The sequence below is a fragment of the Uloborus diversus genome, chromosome 8 (assembly GCF_026930045.1).
Source record: "Uloborus diversus isolate 005 chromosome 8, Udiv.v.3.1, whole genome shotgun sequence".
NCBI lineage: Eukaryota > Metazoa > Arthropoda > Arachnida > Araneae > Uloboridae > Uloborus > Uloborus diversus.
Window position 1 is genome coordinate 17,309,102 of NC_072738.1, and position 21,157 is coordinate 17,330,258.

Here is a 21,157-nt window from a genome sequence, read left to right on the forward strand (position 1 = left end):
TAGCTGCAATAGAATTTTCAAATTCCCCTATAGAAAATTCCAGAACAAAGCATATTGATGTCAGATATCATTTTTTGAGAAACTTAGTAGAGGAGAATACATTTGAATTAAAATATGTGAAAAGCGCAGAAAATCCTGCGGATACGTTTACCAAGCCTCTGACTCGGGGTACATTGAAAAAAATGTGCAAACTCATTTTTGGTAATTATGAAAATGTAAAAGTTTAATATTCAAATGTGTAAACTTTTCAATGTTTCTCAAAAGTGTTTAAAAAAATTTTTTAATTGTTGTTTGAAATATGTCAGTTTTCATGTCGTTTTGAAGTGTATCGTGCTGTGTAACCGAGAAGGGGGGAATTTGTTAGCATAAAATATTATTTTATTTTATTTTTATTCTCGGTCCACAGCCGATAATTTAAAGAAAATAATTTAAAGTTAAGTGTACCTACTTTAAGCCCAGTCTGGTAAAAGTAAGACCTTGTCAACTAGTTGGTGCTAACACTTCAATCGACGATTCCCCCACGCCATAATTAATGGCGACTGTTTACTGAAACCATTGGAGATTGCGTGTCTCGATGTGTCGATTCAGAAAAGTTGAGTTGTCTCCTGATCGACTCGAATTAATTCCACTCGTTGACCGCACGTGCTATGGAGAGGAGTACGAATATTCGCGGCAGTGGAATATGCAAATGAGTGATGGTCGAAGTAGAAGTTAGTGGGGTGACGTCATCGAGGCATGGAATCTCATTGGTTGATAAAACATATATATTGTGGCGAGTGGCAGCACTCGGGGCAGCTCTCGTCTTCTCTTCTCTCAACGATCCCCAGTTGTTGTGTTTGATCGTGAAGCCTAGTCCGGCTCACGTGTGGGGGGGTTTTTTCCCCGCGATGCTAGCGGGGTTTTTTTGTGGTATGTGATATTTAATCTTCTAAGTCCTGGAATTAGTGAGTCCAGGTGAAGAAACAGTTGTGTTGTGTCCGGCCAATTAAAATGTCGGGGAAGTGAGTTCCACGTGTCTACCTGTGATGTTCACCGATCTACGAATTGTGTAATGTTGCCTGTTCCGTACGGACATTCCTGAAGTGTGATTCGGCGGACCTTTAGTGAGTCTTCAAGCTGATCCTTCGGAGTGGCAAGCGATTGCATCGACATTTTGGTGACATTTTTCTTTATTTTCTGGAACCACTTTTGTTATGATATTTTGGGGGTGTATTTTATGGGGATGTTATTCTAGTCATATTTAATAAATGTATTTTTCTGAAACATGTTTTTTGCTTGTCTCCAACTTGACATTACACGGCCAGTTAATGTTGGCTTAGTTTAAATATCTTAATTTTTGGATTTTAACCTTAACCTAAATTTATGCCAACAATTCTGAATCTGAAAAGATTCTGATTTTTCTAGCGTTTTTGGTTCCCCTTTTCCTTATTTTTCCCAACCGATCTTCACCTTTGCAATCTCCTCCATAAACATATGTTTTGGAAACATGCCAATGTTGAAACACGTCCATTGCGGAAAATTGTGTGTCTCGTTTGAGATTTTAATCTTTTTGCATCCTGAAAATATTTCAATGATTTTAAAAGTTTTGGAGTGTTTTATTATATGGTACCCTAACTCCACTCATTTTATTTATTATTTTAGTATATTTATTAACATTATTTTAATTGCTCCTTCATGTCATGCAAAATTAACCAAAAAACAGTTTGACAGTTAGGTTCGGATTTTTATAAAAATTTTGTATCTTTGCTGTTTCTATGTATTTGAGAAAGCATATAAAATATTTTTGGGCGATTTTCCAGCTAACCAAAGCCTTCAGAAAATAATGCTGTTGGGGAGTAACACATGCTTTAATTTAATATACTATCAAAGCATAGCAGTTAATCCCATATTTAATTAATAGTTACTTGAATAAAATTAAAAACTTAGCGTTACACACGACACATTTATTCGAGAATCGCCTTTTTGGAGAATTTCAACCAATTTAGGTTTCACAGAAATGCATAGTTACCAGGGTTCAAAAGTATCATGATATTTTCCAAAATATCGCAAATATCCAATATTTTGATATATATCCGATATTTTCAATCAGCACTAATTAAAGTCTTCAAAATAGTAAATGCATCTTCAGATCACTATTTATTTTCTTATATTATAATTGCAATATGTAGACTTAAAATGAATGTTTCTTTCATTATTTATATCTAATATTTCATTTTATATCTATCAATTTTTTTGGAGTTAGTTTAGCATTAGCTGTTTTACTCATTTTTCTTCTGTTAGCTACTTTTACAGTCATATGATTCAGAAATAAATAATATGCATTAGTCAGTGCACATTCATAAGACATTTTCTTTTTTTCTGAGCAATGTCTAAAATTTAACTAGGCACTTTTAATATGAGTTAAAGTTGTTACATTACTAATATTATGAATATAAAATACAAGTAAAAAAGGAATATTATATTACTTTATTATATTATGATATATTGTACGTAATGAAAATATAGCACATAACTTTTTGCAGGTTTTTAAAAGTGAACATTTTTACTATGATTAACATACCTTTTCTTGAAAATACCATAGTTCAAAAAATAAATATCCAAAATATCAAAATATCATGATATTTTCAAAATAAATATTGCATATATATCAGCGAACTCTGATAGTAACAGTGAAGTTTTAAAAAGATTTTAAGAAAAACTTTTGTATGAAACGATTTTGGTTTAGGGCTCCTGATTTGTGGAAAAGGTCACGTTGGTTGCTTGTGTATACAATGCTTGAAGTACTTGCCGAACAATTTTGGTCAAATAATTTTACGTTGCGGAATATCGTCAAGTATTCTGCTTTGGGGTGTGTGTGGTTGAGAAAGAAATTGACTTTTGGATCTCAAAATCAAACTGCATCATTGAAAAAGGCGTTCCCTGTAACGCCGAAACACATGTTTGCTGTAATTTACAAATTTATGCTTCTTCTAACGTTGTTTTGTCTTACTTTATTGTTCAGCACAAAGGTATTTATTTATCTTTATCTTAATTTAGCATATGTTTAACTTTTTTAAATATATATAATGTATGCTTTTGTTCTGTTTCCTAGAATTTAATGGATTTAATAATGAAAGGTGGCTCTCTAAATGCCCAAAGATTCATCACAGCGGTTGACCTGCAAAAACATGAATACCTTGAACCTATATCACGAGAAATGTGGTTAAGATTGTATAAGACGGTAATTTTCGTTTTCCTCATTTTAAAAAGTTGTGTGCAGTACATTTAAGTGCAGGTTTGTTAAGATTATTTTCTTGCTCAAAGTTTGGAATTGTGTGTAAAAAAAAGCTAAATGCAGTAAACTCACGATTATCCACGGGCAGCTTACCCGAGTGGAGGGTTATCCGCGGCCTTTTACACTTTCAAAAGATTTTTTTTCAATGATGATGATTAACTGAAGCTAGATAAATGCGCACATTTTAACTTGTGCACTAGTGATCTACAGTCAAAATCTAATTTTATACCTTTCTATTTCTTTCTTTTCTCCCCCTTTCAATCGCATCAAACCTTTCTTGGTAACTGACACCTTATTTTTAGGTCTATGCTACTTACTGCTTTAGATCTGCACTACTTACGTGCGTAAATGATATACTGGACCAATCGTGTTTCAAAACATTACCCTTCTCTGTGCGGTTTTGATGTAACCTAGCTTGGTCTGTTTCACTTATTCTATTTACGCCATTTGCTTGTGTATGGGTGTAATCCATTTGCAATAATAAGAGATCCTTTTTGTAACATTTTACATACATTTTTAACATTCACTGATATCATTTTAGCTATAGTTGAAATGAGTGCAGGCTCAGATTACCCGTAGACACCTCATTGCGGTGGGGCACACATCCTTAAGGGGCCCAACAGCCCAAGAAATTGAAAAAAAAAAAAAAAAATTAAAAAATCTAGCACTACCAGTTATTAATGCTGCAAATATACACTGCTGGCCTCTGAGGCTCTACAGATTTTGTTGCAGAGGCCCGAAAATTTAAAAATTGGAGCCTGAATGAGTGTTATTAATTTGTTTCAAGCTATACACTAAGCTAAGTACTAGTATTATTTTTACCTACTTGGCGTGTAATCTGCAAATTTGCTAAGTTGCAGTACCCAGGCCACCCTATTCTGTGGATAATCAAGAATTTACCGCAGTAAACGCTCAAATTTTCAATGGAGATTTTGCATATTTTTTTGAATAAATTTAAAGCAAACTTAAAACTGTCATTAAATAATTAATGCTTTTTTCTGGCATTTGTCATATTTTTTTCTATTGAATCTAAGATATTGTCATTTTCTTATTAATTCAATTAATTTGATTAACCAAGCTTGATGAAAGATATTTTAAAATAAAAACGTTTCCTAAGTTTTGTAAAAAAAATGTGTAAAAATTTCAAGATAGTTGCTTAAAATTTCTAGTTTTGCTTCTGGTGATTTGTTATTAGTCGTAAATGTTTCTTTTTACTGTCCGACCTCGAAAGCCGCGACTAGCACCGTTGAACGGTTCTATTTTAAAAAGGGGTGAGAGCTTGATTAAGAAAATGCACCATGGCAGCATTTCTGCTTTACTGATAAGGAAGGGGAATAAATTTTTTAAAAAAAGTCACAACTCAAACCAACACCTCTAATAAACAAATCCAACGGAAAACAAAAAAAAAATCCCCTCACGTTCGTTATCTTTTTTATCAATACTCCCCTCTTTTGATAAAATCAGAAGCGACCTGAGGCATGCGCTAATTCGAGGAAGGTCGCGGTTTAAAATATCAAACAGAACTTTCCTTAATTCAATTAATTCCATTGCATTCATTCAGGGTTATTCTTTGCCCTTGCATTACATAATATAACCTCTACAAATACATGCATTACTGCATGTATATAATGGTATTCATAAGAAGCGGTAATATAGACTTCTTAGTGCCAGCCAAATTACCAGCAATAAGAGTAACAATTGTTTTTATTAATGAACTCAAGTAATGCATTCTTTTCACAGTAAAATTGTGTACAATAGTAGTCTTTCTCACGTTCTTTTTCTTTTTAGCACAAAGACATTACAGAAATTGAAAGTTTTCAGGAAGTGAGTAGCTTTTCTAAAATAAATGTTTTCACTTGGCTAAATTTATAAATGGCTAAAGATGTTATTTATCTATATGTTTTTAATTTCAGTTAAAACTTGTTATTCTTAAAATCTTAATCTGAAATTGTAAATGGATGAAGTGAAAGAAATTAAAATTCCTTGTTTTAAAAGTAAAGAAATTAAAACAAAGCTTAAAAAGCTGCATATTGAATCTATATTTGCTAACTAGTTGGATAAATTGAATTTTGTATACTTCTGACTTCTTGTAAGCTAGTTTAAATGTCTATAATACTATTACATTGGTATTTTTATGCAATCCTATTTCAACCTAGGATTTGATTAATTTAAAATAGTGTCCTCTCGTTCAAACACCTGAAAAAATTTACCCCTTCAATGCCCTGAAAACTCTTAATAAGTCTCCCTTGACTTTCCTTTGCTTAAAATTGTACTCAAAACTATGCAGTAATATTAGTTATAAATATGGTATACATTTGTAGCACAACGTCTATATTTTCGAAACACCTATGTTTTCAGAACATCTATGTTTTCAGAACATCTATGTTTTCAAAACATCTATGTTTTTGTTAAAATATCTTTGTTATCCTTTTAACAACTGATGTTTTTTCAATGTGGGTTTTTTATGTTTGAACAAAAAATATCCTTAAAAAATGTAAATATGTTTACAGTTATAATGAAAGCTTTATTATTAATAAGTTATTGTAATCTCTATCACAATCAGAAAGAGTTTTCTATTGTTTTATTGCAGAAACATAAGGGGTCTAAGGACCTTTAACCTTCAAAATTATCAATTTTCGGGGAAAATTGATAATTTGAAGGTTATGCATAATTTAATTCTGAACAATTTGATACTTTATTTATTACCATAAGCCAAAAACTCTTAAAGTTATCGCAAAAATGCGTAAATTTTCCCCGTACAGATTTATGTTAACATCAGCTGTTTAAGACTTTTTCTCAGGTGTCAGTTTCTTCGGTTTTCTCGTTTTGCATACATGATATTTCAGAAAGTTTCTTATATATTTCCTTAAAACTTTTCATGCATGTTTGTCTGGTATATTTTTAAGATCTGAACCTAAATTTTAACTATAAATGAAAGTTAATATTTAAAAAAAAAAAATTTTTGCCAAAAATTTTGGAAATTTTTTATATTTACCTATAAAAATTTCAAAAAAATAAATAATTCATTTAAAAAAATAAAATTTAGGTTCAGGTCATAAATATAAACTAGATAAACATACGTTAAAAGTTTTACGGAAATATGTAAGAAAATTTCTGAGATATGCGTGCAAAACTAGAAAAACGAAGAAACCGGCACCTGAGAAAAAGACGCTTAAACAGCTGCTGTTAACATAAATCTCTATGGGAAGAGGATACGCATTTTTACAATAACTTCAAAAGTTTTTTGTGTATGGTAATAAATAAGGTATCAAATTGTTCAGAATTAAAATATGCATAAGATATATTTTTTCCGGAAAGTCAAAAATTTTGAAGGTTAAAGGTCCTTAGACCCCTTACGTTTTTCCAATGGGCTGTTAAAAATGTTTCTCAAGTTGTTTCTAAAGTTTAGAGTGTTTCTAAAGTTGTTCCCAAGCATAAGTTTTTTCATTTTAGTTTTCCTCTAAGATATAAACCTATATTATTGTCTCCGGCTCTTAATTAGTCGTTCATTTAAAAAAACTAGTTTTTCTTGAAAAAGAAGGCATTTCAAAACGCTACAGTTATTCTTCTTCATTTTCTTCCTTTTTTGTGTGTGCGTGTTACATTTAAAAATTTTTAAACTCTTGTAATAGATGCATTTTTTTAAAAAGTAATTTATATTGATGTTTTAATTTTTTTATCTTAAATGTATGTTCCTTATCCCTTTGCATTATTTAAATAGAACATTAATAATTAATTATTATGATTATTGCAGTATAACTTCACTATTACGGTACCCGATTTAACAATTTCCTCAATTTAACGGTGCATTTCACAAGTCCATATATGATTGCATTGATTGTCTATTCTCCTCAATTTAATAATATCCTTGATTTAATGTTAATTTTTTCCTGTCCCTTGACAAACGTTAAATCAAAGTTATACTGTATTAGCTTTTCTTTGACAGTTCAAAAATGTTTTTGATAAAATTATTGCTGCAAATTTAGTTCTAGCATTAAGATATTTTTTTCGAGTTTTCTACGCAGGAATATACATTAAAATGTTCAATGTTCTGGGCTCAATGTAATTATACCATCGATGTTTTAACATACATCCATATTTTTTCAAAAACAATGTTGAGGGATTTAAATCAACCTGATTTGAATCATGATTTTAACCTGTTGATTTAAAAAATATCATTAATTTAAATCATGATATTTAAAGATTTAATTTTAAGTTCAAAAGGAATGAATTTAAAAGGCATGAAGTGTAGAGTATTTTTATTAGAAAAAAAAACATAAACAAACAAACATTAATTATAAACAGTCTTACCAAAAGAAAAAAAAATCATACTGTTTAGAGATGCTATTTCATTATTAATTTTAAAATAAACTTTATATACAATCATTTTCAACTTCCATTGAATTCAAACAGTGAAACAAAATGTGTATATCAATAAGACAAGAATTCCATTTTTAGAAAAATGTCTGCTTTTCAGTCTTTGATGAATTTTATTTAAGATTTAAAAGTAAAGAAGTGTTTTTTGTTTTCGATCATGCATTTTATTTTAGGGTTCTTTTTTTCAAATAAATAAATAAATAAATAACAAATATTTGTTATTTGAGGAAAATACTTCCATGATCTGTGTTTTTTATTTCTTTATCTCCTCAATTAATGTAGTTCTACATTTTTTTTTAAAAGAAAAGGGGAAGATGTTAATTTTGGTTCTTAAAGAGGTCTGTAAAATAGACCTGTCTTTGACTTTATACTGTAGCAAGTTTTTGTCAAACTCGGATATGCTCCTGTCGTTCATGATTTACAGATGTGGCTAAAATTATAAAATTATCCAATCTCGCAACTTTAGTTGTGTCTTTTTCATTTTATATAATTATATATATATATACACACACACAAAAGAATTATCTGATTTAGACATTTAACTTGAACAGTTTAATTCGTTAGTATCAAATATTGCTTAAACATATTTAAATTTAATTAAATCTATATAAAGCAAAAAAATCTGATTTAAATTTTAAAAATCCAATTTTTTTTGTTTAAAAAAAATATTGTGATTTTTACAAATCCTGTTTGAAACATGTATGTTTTTTCATCAATCTCACAGCACTAGTGTACATATACATCGCAAACAGTAACATGCATCCAATCAATGCATAAGTGAAAACAATAAGTTAATATTTGTTGGAAAAGAATCATATTTTTCAGCTTGAATATTAATCATTATAACACATTGCTTGCTGTAGTGAGTTTTTTTAATCATGTTATTTTTAATTTTTTTGTAGGCCGGTAAAGCAATTGGAATGGATGAAAATACTCTTCAAAATGCATTAAAAAGTATTAATGATGTCTCCACCAAACAGAGACTTCGAAAATACACAGAAGAAGCCTTAGAGTATGGTGTAAGTTAATATTTCGATAGATTTTTATTTAGCTCTTACAGAGGGTTACAGATTTCAGCCAACCGTGGCTGAAATCTCTTCAGAGACCTTTCGCGTTATTGGAGACTATTGTTTCTGTTACCCAAGTTAAGGTGCCAATTCATGCTAAGTGACGTGAATGAGATTAAAGCCCCTGATTTCTGTGTCTCCCAGTGCCCCAGGCTTGATCCTTGCCATGGAAAGTAATTTTACTATTTTTTCGGTACCTTGGGTTACCATCTCAGGTAAAGGCAAATAGTTGGAAACAGGCATGTTTTTGAAGTATTTTGATGTGTTTCAACCAGAAAATATTATGATATTTTGGAAAATATCAAAAATATTGGATATTTTGATATATATCAGATATTTTGATTTTAATATCCGATTTTTTAAACCAGCACAAACTCAAGTCTTCAAAATAGTAAATGCATCCTCAAATCACTCTTTATTTTCTTAGATTATTATAGCATAATATTGACTTAAAATTAAGGCTTCTTTCATTATTTATATCTAATAATTCATTTTACATTTTTATCAATTTTAATGGAGTTAATTTAGCATTAGCTGTTTTACTCATTTTTCTTGTTAGTTACTTTTACACAATTATATGATTCAGAAATAAAATATATGCATTAGTCAATGCACAGTCATAAGACATTTTCTTTTTTGCTGACCAACGCTTAATATTTAACTAGATACTTTAAATATGAATCAAAATTGTTAAATTACTAATAATACAAATGAATATAATATAAAAAAGGAGTATAATGTTACTTTGCTGTATTAATACGTTATAAAAATATAGTACATAACTTTTTGGTTATATTTAATGATCAATGAACAATATTACTATTATTAATATAATTTTTTTATTAAAAATATATAAATTTTTTAATTAAAATGTTGAAAAATAAATATTGAAAATATCAAAATATCATAATGTGTTTTCAAAATAAATATCGGATATATATAGTGATATATATCATAATATATCGTTGCTTCAGAGCAACAGTAGGATATCTTAGTGTTATGTTGTTGTTTCTAACGCCCCTTGGAGTACCCAAGGTGATGGATAACTAATGCGTTATCCATTTTTTGAGGCTAATATAAGCGACTTCCATTTGACTGAGCCCCATTTAGGTGGAAGTCCGACTTTTGTTCAGACACATAAGACAGATAGCACAATTCAGATTTATTACAATACAAGGAAATCTGAAGAACACCCAGGGCAATGGGCGGGAATCAACTATTGCTTGTAAGCAGTTGCTGAGCAATACCACTCAACCACCAAGGCCCCTCTTACTGTTGTTCCTGGGATTAGATGTCTAACTGTTGCTCTGAGGTGACGATATATCGACTGATATATGTCGGCGAACCCTGGTTTCAACTGATAAGACCCTTGCCTTTTACTCATGCAAATATGTAACTCTCCTACTTTAGTGTTCAATCTCCTACCACCAGAGAAATTTCTTCTTCTAAAAAAAAAAAATAAAAAAAGTTGCTGAATTTTGAGATTGTTCAGTCATTTTAATTTTACTTTCATCTTAGAGGTGAAAACTTAGAAAACCAATGAACTTTTAAAGAGAAGAAATCGGGTATTTGTTACACTAAAGATTTGGGTAAAAATGCTAATGCGGCTGCTCTAGCAACTTTAAACAAATGTTATCACGTTTGTCCATTTTTGTTTACAATAGGTTTTAACTAGATGCTATTTTATAACAAATTTTTCATTTTTATTTATGTGTGTTTCTCATGATGTCCCATGCATGAATACTAGTAATAATTGTATTAGTAGACATTCATTTAATTTTGTTAAATTTTAAGTTTTCCTCTTCAATCAGTTGCCATACTGAAGAAAGATGTTTGAAATAATGCAGTGGATAATCTTTAAAAATAAAAATAGCTTATTGTCAAACCTTGTTAAACCGCCAACCTTAGTGACAGATCAAAAGTTGAGGGAGGCAATTTAACCAAGTTTCACCAATCCTTCTTAAATGCATGTTTTTTTAAAAATATATTTGACAGCATGTGTTTCAATTTTCAAATGAACTTGAAATAATAATAGCAAACAAAATATGTAATTTTTGTTTCTCCTTCAGTAATTTCAGCACCATTTTTGGTTCTTTTGTGGTTAACTTTTTTTTCCCCACAGATCTTATATAAAAAAAAAAAACGATTATATTTATATTCAATTACAGGTTGCAGCTTGGTTTTTATTCTAGAACACACAATTCTTATACCATTCTGATATAAAAAGTGTTGAATAAAGCCTGCGTACTTGTGCAGAATGTCAATCACTGGTAAATCCTTGAATATCCCCGACAGAAACGGAGAAGTGGGTCAAGAATAAATGCTTTTCGTAATAATGTTAAAAAGAAGAGATAGATGGGAGAACCAATTAACTCTGTAGGATTTCATGGAGACATTTTGGAAGCAATGCTCCTTGTCGGTGGAAGGCAGATTAGCCGGGGAATGGTCAACAAGTAGAGGTGTTGCTGAAGGAGAAAAGAAATCTGGACACTTACCTGGTGACAAATTCAAAGTGCATTTGTAATGGGAATAAGTGACTGGTGCCAGGGCCTGATTAATATAGCAGGGGACCCTAAGGCAAATGGTTTTTCAGGACCTTTCTGTAGTCAATCCTCACCAAGTGATAGGAACAGTGGGCCCTGAGGGGTTATGTTATGCAGTTAAACCTTACAATTTTAACCTTTGGCTAAAACAGTTTAGGTCATTTGGGGACCCCTAAAAATCGGAGGCCCTAGGCCATGGCCTAGTTGGCCTATTCAGTAATCAGGCCCTGACTGGTGCATGCATTGAGAAGAGATAAAATGGAGGGAGTGAAAAATTTCATTCAGAAACCTGAAACCCCAAGTCACGTGACAGATTTTAAAGCAAAGCATTGGAAGAAATCGGAATAATTTCGCTAGTTTCATGCAAAACGTGCGAACCATTCATCGATGTTGAGTCACGTGACTTGAGATTTTTGGGTCAGCTTTTGCCAAGTTAATGACTGGACTTGCTCCCTCCATTTGTAATTCCTTCTCTATGGGTGCATATATCTTCCTGATTTCCCTCTGTGTCACATGGTCATTCCCTGAGGTAACTTGTTTATCTATCACCACGAACTGTTGTTTGACATAATCCTTCAATATGGTGGTTTAAGGAATAATGTAATCATATATAGGGTGCAGTTTCCCTCGAAGATCGTATACTACAATACAGTTAGAAAGTCAAAGATAAATTACAAAACTGTTCTTAACTAGAATTTTAAGTCACTTTCCTATAATTAGTTTTCAGTTTGTAAACAAGTGAGTTTTTTAACTAATTGTACTTATGATGATTTTAAGTTTTAAATATTCTAATGATTCATTTAAATTAAACAATTTAAAAAGTAACAGTTTTATTGCTGAATTGTTCTTATTACACTTTATTATTACGTTAAAAGTTGTAATTAATATTGTATACAGTATTTGAACATGTGTTTTTTGTATTATTCAGTATTTGAAATGTTGGTTTTGTGGATGAAATGATCCACAAGATTAGGGGAATATTCGGGTATTTCTCAAATGAAGTCAAAAATATTGTGAAAATTTACTTATTTATTTCTTGAAGCAATTTTCACTTTCATAATGGCCAAAAAGAATAAAGTACCCTACTTGCCAACTTTTGAAGATGGACAGCAGTGAAACTTTTATGGGCACACCACTATGAACTGATTGGAAGTTAACTAGAATAGATAAGAATTTAATTCTTATTAGAATAAAGTTCACAGAAATAAGAATGATATATAAGTACAAATGGAAGAGGGTTAGTTATGTTTAATGTTTACTTGTTTAATAAACTGATATAATCCCCCAAAATGTAAGAAAAATTTTAAATAATGAAGTAAAAAGTCTGAATTTTGAGTCAGTCTTTCGACCAATTTCATTTTCAAAAATCTAAGGTCTTAGCTCAGCCGTCATTTAAGGAGGTCACCCCCCACCCCCACCTCGTACTTTGAAAAATATAATGTCTTTGCACATAAGTGTTCATGGTTTTTGTTATTTTCTGACAAAATTTGCATTGCTTGCCCCCAGCCCGGGAATTTTTTTAAATGATGGGCCGGTATCTTTAGTTTAAAAACTTTAGAATATCTTACGGCCCTATTCTCAATACCGTCACAGCACGGAGATGAAACTCGGCTCCCCAAAACCGAGAAGCAAGGGAAAACTTGTTTCGAACGCGGTGCGTATTCTTCAAGTCATTTCAAGCACAATTTAGGGGAGCCGAGTTTTAACTGAAGTAGAAATGAAACGACTGTTACGATTGGGTAGAGTGACTCACGTGACATCTTCTACATGACTGCATTCCACGTGGTAGTAAATTCGCGCGCTGAAGAATGATTGACATATAATAAGAATTGGGAGTGGCAAAATGGATCTATAGTTCATGCATTTTTTTTTTATTAGACTCAATTTGAAATTTAAAGACATAAATGCATTTTTTTAATGTTTCTGGAAAGTTTTTTCATCTTGTTATTAACTAAATGTTTTTTTGTTCATATTGTTATTAATCAAGATGAAATAAAAACTAATTCAATAATATAGTCACGTTCTTGGCAAGGGTTTCATCTGGGCCGGGCTGTAATTTTCGAAATCCGCCCCCTCCCCCCTCTTTCAAAAAGATGTTTTATGTAAATATTAAGTTCGTGCTATTTTTTAGAAACAGCAACTTATTTTTATTTTGGCGTTATAACTATAGTTGCAATTAAAAAACGAGTTTAATTACGAATATTTAAAAACGAGTTTAATTACGAATAAATTCTATGTAAAATTTTCCCTAGACGCATATGTAACGTGCCCCGTCCAAGCGCAATATTGTGCTTTGTTTTCGTTGGCATTTAATGGATTAAATATGATTTAAGAAAAAATCGGGAAAAACTTCAGAGAATTAATTAAGATTTTTTTATTTTATTAACTTTAAAATCCACTTTGGGTGCGGATTCCGGGGCAGACCGTTGTCCCCCCCCCCCCTCTAGACACGCTACTGATTAATATATTAGTCTCTTTCTAATATTGAAAATCTGTCAGTCATAAATGTTTTTTTTTTTCTTGTGTGTGAGGTAAACATTTTTGAATAATATAGATAGAAGCTTAATATTTTCTACTATATTGTGTATGCATTTGAAAGAAAGAATTTAAAACATAGAAAAGAAAAATAATTTACAATAATATTAAAAACTTTTTACAATGTATTGGCTTTAGAACCCGATCCCCTCCCCCCTCCATCTGTTTCATTTCGTGAAACATTTGTTAACATTTATTGTCTTTAAAATCCATAAACTTATTAATATAAACGACACAGGACAAATTCATAAACTGCATTTTGCCCTGCATTAGTTTTCCATGTGAAGAACTTATTTTTTCAGCAATACAGTCCTTTTTAAAAGTTGAAAAAATAATTTTATATTTTTATCATCCAAAAATTCAAGGACACCCATATGGGGAGGGGAGCAAGTGGGAACTCAAGGCCCCCCCCCCCTTAGAAATTAGAACTTCCTTGCTTTAGTATTTTTTTTCCTTGCTAAAATGTAAAAACATTTCTTTTCCAGCCATTATTGAATAGGTAAAAGATGTCAAATTTTATTCACTCTAATCTGTACTGAAATCGGTTTCCACGGGAAAATATCCTTCTAAAACATGTGGAAAATATCTGAGCTCCCTCCCCCTCCCCTTAAAATTTTGCATATGGACGCCCATGTAAAAATTCCTTGTTTATCATTCACACCTTAATTTTTATAATCACTTGTTTTTCAAAGCTCTTTCTCTTCACCTATCTTGTAATTATATGCGTGTTTGTACGCAAAAATAAAGTCACATTCTAATTGCTTCTATATTTACATTCCCTAGCATAAAATCAAATGTTATTTCATCCATTGAGAATATTTTTCTACATTAATGTGTTCATGAAGCTAGTAATAGTAATTTCTTCTGCAATTAAAAATCTCCTGAACCGTTTTATTTATAATTATTTGAAACAAAGAAAATTTTAAATTCTTTTAGATATTATTGTGTTGCGCATTGAAATTTTGTGGAACATTCAGCTTCATTCTATCATTTTCTGTCTTGGAATGATTTATGTAATTCGGGGTCTCTCAATTGGACAAGATACCTTGCTATTTCAATAATTGATCTGAGTAAAAAAGTTGCAACAGGTACTACTGTTTAAGAAAAGTAATTGATTTTTCCAAGGGTGCCCCCCCCCCTCCCTAAGAGCAAGGGTACACCCCTCCCTCTCGAACACTACAAAGACCCCCCAAATTGGATGACCTCTCTAAAAAAAGAAATTATTCCTTAATCACCCCCCCCCCCCCCGAAAAATTTCAAGGCATATTCTGCGCCATGACCCCCCCCCCCCTCCTCCCCCAGCCGAGTTGAGCACTCTTCATTATTTTGCTTCAGACCATTTTTTCATTTTCCCCAAACTCATAAAAATAATGGTAAGTGCTATTTTGTCACTTTTTCACAAATTTAAAACAAAACTTTAGCAATTATTAAAGCTCCGTTATGACGTTATATGACTATAATTCAGGGAAGAATTTGTTTAAAAAATTATTAGCGGTTTAAAAATTGTTTGACCAGCATTTTAAAATTGGAGTAATGCTGCATTAAAAAAAATAATAAGTTTTCGTGTTCCCGAAATTATTTGATAAAGGATAGTTTGTAATGGACGAAAGTGTTCTCAGAAGTGGCATCTAATACCCCCCCCCCCCAAATAGTTATTTTTTCATGCAGTATTCTTTTGTAACGTTTTTGTTGTTAATTGAGGCGAAAGTTTAAAAATGATATTAAATATGAAACTAGTGATGTCCAAGAACTGGAATCAAATAGTAAGTGAAAACTGGTGAGTTTTATGGAAGTGAATGCAATTGGATTTTCAAATGCGTAAAAAAATGGGACTGATGCTTAAGAGTAAAAAGTAGCTGAACTACATGAGTTTTAAGGTTGATCTGAAAAAGTTGGCAAGTATGAAATGCTCACAATTGCTTTTGCATTGGGTGAATTGTTTCATTTTTTTATTGTCTCCTTTTGCTAGGGCAATGTCGTAACGGGCTAGGCTACTTTATGCAAATCTATTCCAAATAGATACTGATAGCTTAGACCAAAACTACCATGAGACAAGCTGCAATTGTGTAACAATCTGTAATTTGTTAGTTATCAATGCATGAATATGATTTGAAATCACAACATTAGGAACACTGAAATGGTTTCATACATTTTTGAGTGAGAATTGAGCTATTCTTGTGCAATTCTGGTAGTTTTCAATGATAGCTGAAAAACTGGTGAAGAAAAGTACAGGGTTCGTACGCTCCTTCAAAACTCCTCCAAAACTCCTTCATTTGGGAAATTTTTTTTGAAGGGCCCTTCAAACTCCTTCATTTTGGTTTGAACTCCTTCAAAACTCCTTCTTTTTTAGTTCAAGACTACATAGTATTCCTCTATGACAGTAACTTAAAATAACTTTGATCGACAACTTAACTTTGTCACAAGGGCAAAGGTATAAAGGGGATGAAGGGGTGAAAATATTATTAGATGACTAAGACATTTCAAAATTGAAGTAAACCATGCTTAAATGGGGGTTTGACCTATTTTCAAGTTTTATGATTATTGCATTTCCTTCCCCCACACTCTCAGCTGTAAAAGTCGGTTTCTCTAATCATTACTTAAAGATACATAAATAGATGTACTAATATTAAGTGATTGTGTTAAAAAACATAATTGTTTAGCAAATAGCAGTTATAGTATTGTAAAATGGGTCATCCAGAAGTGATATCATGCCTTGAGGGGGAGACTGGTTCACGAAATTGTGACAAGAGGAAGAGAGAGAGTGACGAGAAGTGACTGAAATTTACTGTCATTTTTATAAACATATTGTTACAATAACTGTGTGAAAAAAATATCACTCAGTTATTGTAACAATATGTTTATAAAAATGACAGGTGACAAGAGGAGGAGTAAGATGAAGTTTGTGACAAAGGGGGTAGGGGTCAAAGATGTTGAAAAAAAATGCGACATTTAAGGACAGCCTATTAGTATACTCCTTTAAATCCTCATTTTACTCCTTCAAAACTCCTCCAAAACTCCTTCATTTAATTTCTGAAATTGAGTACGAACCCTGAAAGTAACTTTAGTATATCTATTCTCCTTGTGTATGTACTGGCATGTTTTCATTAGAAGTTTTTATATATTCCTTAAGTTAGCTTTTTCTTCTTTTAGGCATTTGGTGCACCCATTATTGTAGCTCATTCAAGAGAAGGCCCGGAAGTGTTTTTTGGCTCAGATAGATTTGAGCTTTTAGCACATGTCATAGGTGAGAAAAAGTTTAACTGAATGGATTTGGTTTAATTGATGGTTTAAATGAGTGTTGTGAATTATAAACATCTTGAACTGACATCCTCCTTAGCCATTAATTCAAAAGAGCAGAGACGGAGATTGGGATGAAAAGTGGGGGGGGGGGAGGGGCAATAATTTAAAAAAAAGACAACTAAAACCCATTAGACTTTTAGCGTCAGCAAAAAAAAAAGGGAGAAAGAGAGAGAAATGTACAAAATTTTGCTAGGGCTGGTTTTGAGAGCAAATGAGTGGTAATTAATGTAAATCTAACAACTTAACACACTTTTTTATTAGAGATTCTGATGAATTCTGTACACACTGACTCCCCCCCCCCAAAAAAAACCCCTTAGACATGAATTAGACTTACAGTCGAGTCCCGACTTACTCAAGGGATGCCTTCCAAGACCCCTTTGCGTATGTCGAAATTTGGCGTTGAGGAACAGAGTATGTGTAAAAAACTTTTATAAACATACCCAATTGTTTTATGCACTTGTAAACACCACCTCAAACTGTTTAAAACCATTTCTTAACCATACATTACTGTTTCATACATAAAAAAACTGAATTTTATATATGTTTTAAATAAAAAAACGTTTTTTTTCAACATAAAATACTGCTACAATGCAAAAAATCAATGATCAATTGGAAAGAAAGACATAAAATAAACCAGTACGGTATGTACAGCATGAAGTAAGAAAAACAAATGCACACTAGTTTTATATTTGTAACTTTAGAAAATGAAGATGTTGATGATTTACGTTGCATAATCCAACTGTTAATTCTAATATATTTTTAAACGTAACTGCTTCGCTGGTTCTTTTATAACGTTTTCATCTATGGCAGCACTCCTATCCCTGCTTTCTTAAATTCACAATACGAGAACAGCTTCCATTTTCATATTTTTTGCGTTTTTCTTAGATACTACTTGGTGAACTTTTACAGATTTCCTTTTCTTGACTTCTAATTTTACAAATGGACAATTCACTCGTACCTAATTGTCGTGCTACCTTTGACTCAGTTTATAGTTTTTTAATCACATAATCTTTAGCTTTTCTTTAACTGTCAGAAACTTTTTCTTTCGATCTTCGCAACATAAAACATCACTCTTAGGTGTCATTATATTTCAACAACTTCCATATTTAGAATTTAAAAAATAATAGAAAATGAGGAGTAAGTTATTTATATAAGTGATGTATCAGAGCAGTACGGTAAGAACTTCCGCTCTTAGTGATACTAAAGGTATGAAGGTCCATTCACGAAACTTTTTTTTTGGAAAGAGCAGAGGCGGAGATTGGGATGAAAAGGGGGGGGGGGGGCAATAATTTAAAAAAAAAGACAACTAAAACCCATTAGACTTTTAGCGTCAGCAAAAAAAAAGAGAGAGAGAAAAGTACAAAAGCTAGGGCTGGTTTTGAAAGCAGATGAGTGGTAGTTAATGCAAATCTAACAAAGCCAATATTCAGGGTTCGTACGCCCTTGAAAAACCTTGAAAAGTGCTTGAAAAAAAAAGTTCATTTTCAAGTGCTTGAAAACCTTGAAAAAGTTTTAAAACCTTGAAAAAGTTTCTTAGTGCTTAAATTCTCTCAAAAATTAACGAATTGTGCTTAGAAGTTTTAAAAAAGTATTTCACCACTGCAATTTTCTGAACATGTGTTCAGTATGCAACATCGCGAAAAATTGCTTCCGTGTTTGGTATTTCAATCCTTTTGCATCTTGTAAATATTTTGATGTTTTTTACAACCGAAAGATATTTTGACATATGGTACCTTAGATTAGTTTATTTTTTGTTTAATTTCATTAATTAACAAAGAAATTAATTTGGAAACCATGACAACATTCAACTTACTCGGGTTTCGCGGAAAATTGCTCTTGTGTTTGAAATTTCAATCTTTTTGCATCCTGCAAATATTTAAATATTTTGGCTAATCAAATGTTAGTTTCGCATATGCTACCTTAGATTAGTATATTTTTTGTTTAATTTTAATAAAAAACAAATAAATTTATTTCATGGGAAACATGCCACGTCGAACAAACTCAGACTTTGCGAAAAATTGCTTCTCGTGTTTGAAATTTCAATCTTTTTGCATCTTGCAAATATTTAAATATATTCACTAATCGGATGTTATTTTCATATTTGCTACCGTAGATTAGCATATTTTATGTTTAATTTCAGTAAAATATAAGTTTATTTTATGGGAAACATGACAACATTAAACTTAATTCACGAAAATTTGCTTCCCTTGTTTGAGATTTCAATCCTTTTGCATTTTGTAAATATTTTATATTTTTGGCAATTAGTAGTTATTTTAAAACTGCTACATCAGATTAGCTTATTTTATTTTAATAACTAAAGAGTTAAAGAATTTATTACCTTGGCCTTGTTTAATTATTTGCTTATTTATTTTTGCAATTTTGAATGATTATCTTTACCTAATTTTTGGTCATAACAGATTTTCTTTAAAAAAAATTTAAATTTCAGCAGTTGAGCACTTAACAAATTAACTTAAAGTTTGTATTTTAAATGTAAAGTTGATTTAAACAATTTTATTTATAAGTACATCATTTTTTTATGTCTGCTAAAATAAATAAGGTGTATAACAGGGGTGGTTGTGTTATGATTATTCACTTGAAATCCAGTAGTGTTCGTTTTTATGCTTTTACCTCCCTATATCTCCAATTTTCCCCTTTTCCTCAAATGTTCAAAATTACTACTTTATTAAGGTTGTGGGTACTTGGAGCTTACTGAAAGAGGCTTTAATCAGCAAAGGGGTAGATAGCTTAAGGAGGGTCATTCATCTTCATTTGGATCTAATAAATTGACCAGTACCAGCCTAGCTAGGCCCAGTACCTGTTGCTGGTTATCAACAGGCACTGGACATTGTATTTCTATGCAGAATATTTTGACTTAATAAACTATTTTATGAATTGTATGCATAGCAAAAGTTATTCTTGTACATATGTATATTCAAGTAATAGGGGTCTAAGTTTTAAAAATTATTCCCCCCCCCCCTTGCCCCATTTTGCTCTTTGAAACTTTCAGGTAATATTTTATGAACTCACAAATCACAATTACACCTGAATATTATTGCCTTTCTAAATTTAAATTCTAATTTCAAAAATAACCCATTTTTTCCCAAAATAAAACTACTTTTGTCATAATATATGTCAACTTCTTGTGAACCTTTTCAATTTCGAAATATGGCTCTATAAATCTAAACTTGCACATTTATTGTATATTGCAAGTTAATCAATGAAAGCTGAATAGGCTCAAGTTTGCATTCAGAGTATTTATCACTGCTTAAGCTGCTTTTGTATATTTTGAGGGTGTAGAGACTGGACTGTGGACTTTCATAAACTTTTCTTACTTCCCTAATTTTTAAATTTACTCGAGGACAGTTGAAATGCCTTATTGGCTGAACAGCTAATAAATACATACGAATAATTGATTTGCATACTTATAAATGATTTGCAAACCTAATATTTTTAGAACTTAATAGTGCAAACTAAAATAACTTTCTGGGTAGTGTTTTTGTCCTAACCGCCCTTATATTGTAATAAACCACTGTATAGATATTGGAAATAAATGTTGAAACCGGGGGGGGGGGGGGGGGGGGGGGGGGGGGGGGAGTGACTTCAAAAACTATTCTCTGGCAATGCCATTGAACTTGGGTATTTTAGTTTCTTCCCATAAAAGTTAAAAGCACTTATGAAAGGTTTTTTTTAAAGTATTAATTTGCTGATTCTAGAAAATATACAAACCTCTGACTGCTGCAACCTTTGAAAAACCTCAAAATCAAACCTCTTGGTATCTGTTTCTCTTTATGACCAAACTTTTCAAACATTTTCAGAAAAACTTTCAACGCAGTAGATCTTTCATCAAAGTGTCTCTCGTTGTAGAAAAAGCAATTTTGTTTTCCTATACTTTTTTGTATTATTGCCTTATTTCTATGTGTTTGTAGTAAATGAAATCTGCATACAATATTTTTAGTACAAATTTATGACATTGCCTTGAAAACAAAATTTTTTACCTTGAAAAGTACTTGAAAAGTGCTTGAATTTTTTTCTGCCTAAAGGGTATGAACCCTGTTTACACA

The 21,157-nt window shown here is 31.4% G+C and overlaps 1 protein-coding gene across 1 annotated transcript in view; it reads left to right on the forward strand.

The window, feature by feature from the left end:
• Positions 1-3,091: 3,091 nt before the first annotated feature.
• Positions 3,092-21,157, forward strand: part of LOC129227829 (glutathione S-transferase kappa 1-like) — a gene marked incomplete at its 5' end in the record, with an annotated part of 22,347 nt that continues 4,281 nt past the window's right edge. The window contains 4 exon segments of the mRNA XM_054862443.1: positions 3,092-3,220; positions 5,063-5,098; positions 8,554-8,670; positions 16,947-17,040. Of these exon segments, the coding sequence (XP_054718418.1) occupies positions 3,092-3,220; positions 5,063-5,098; positions 8,554-8,670; positions 16,947-17,040 (376 nt within the window).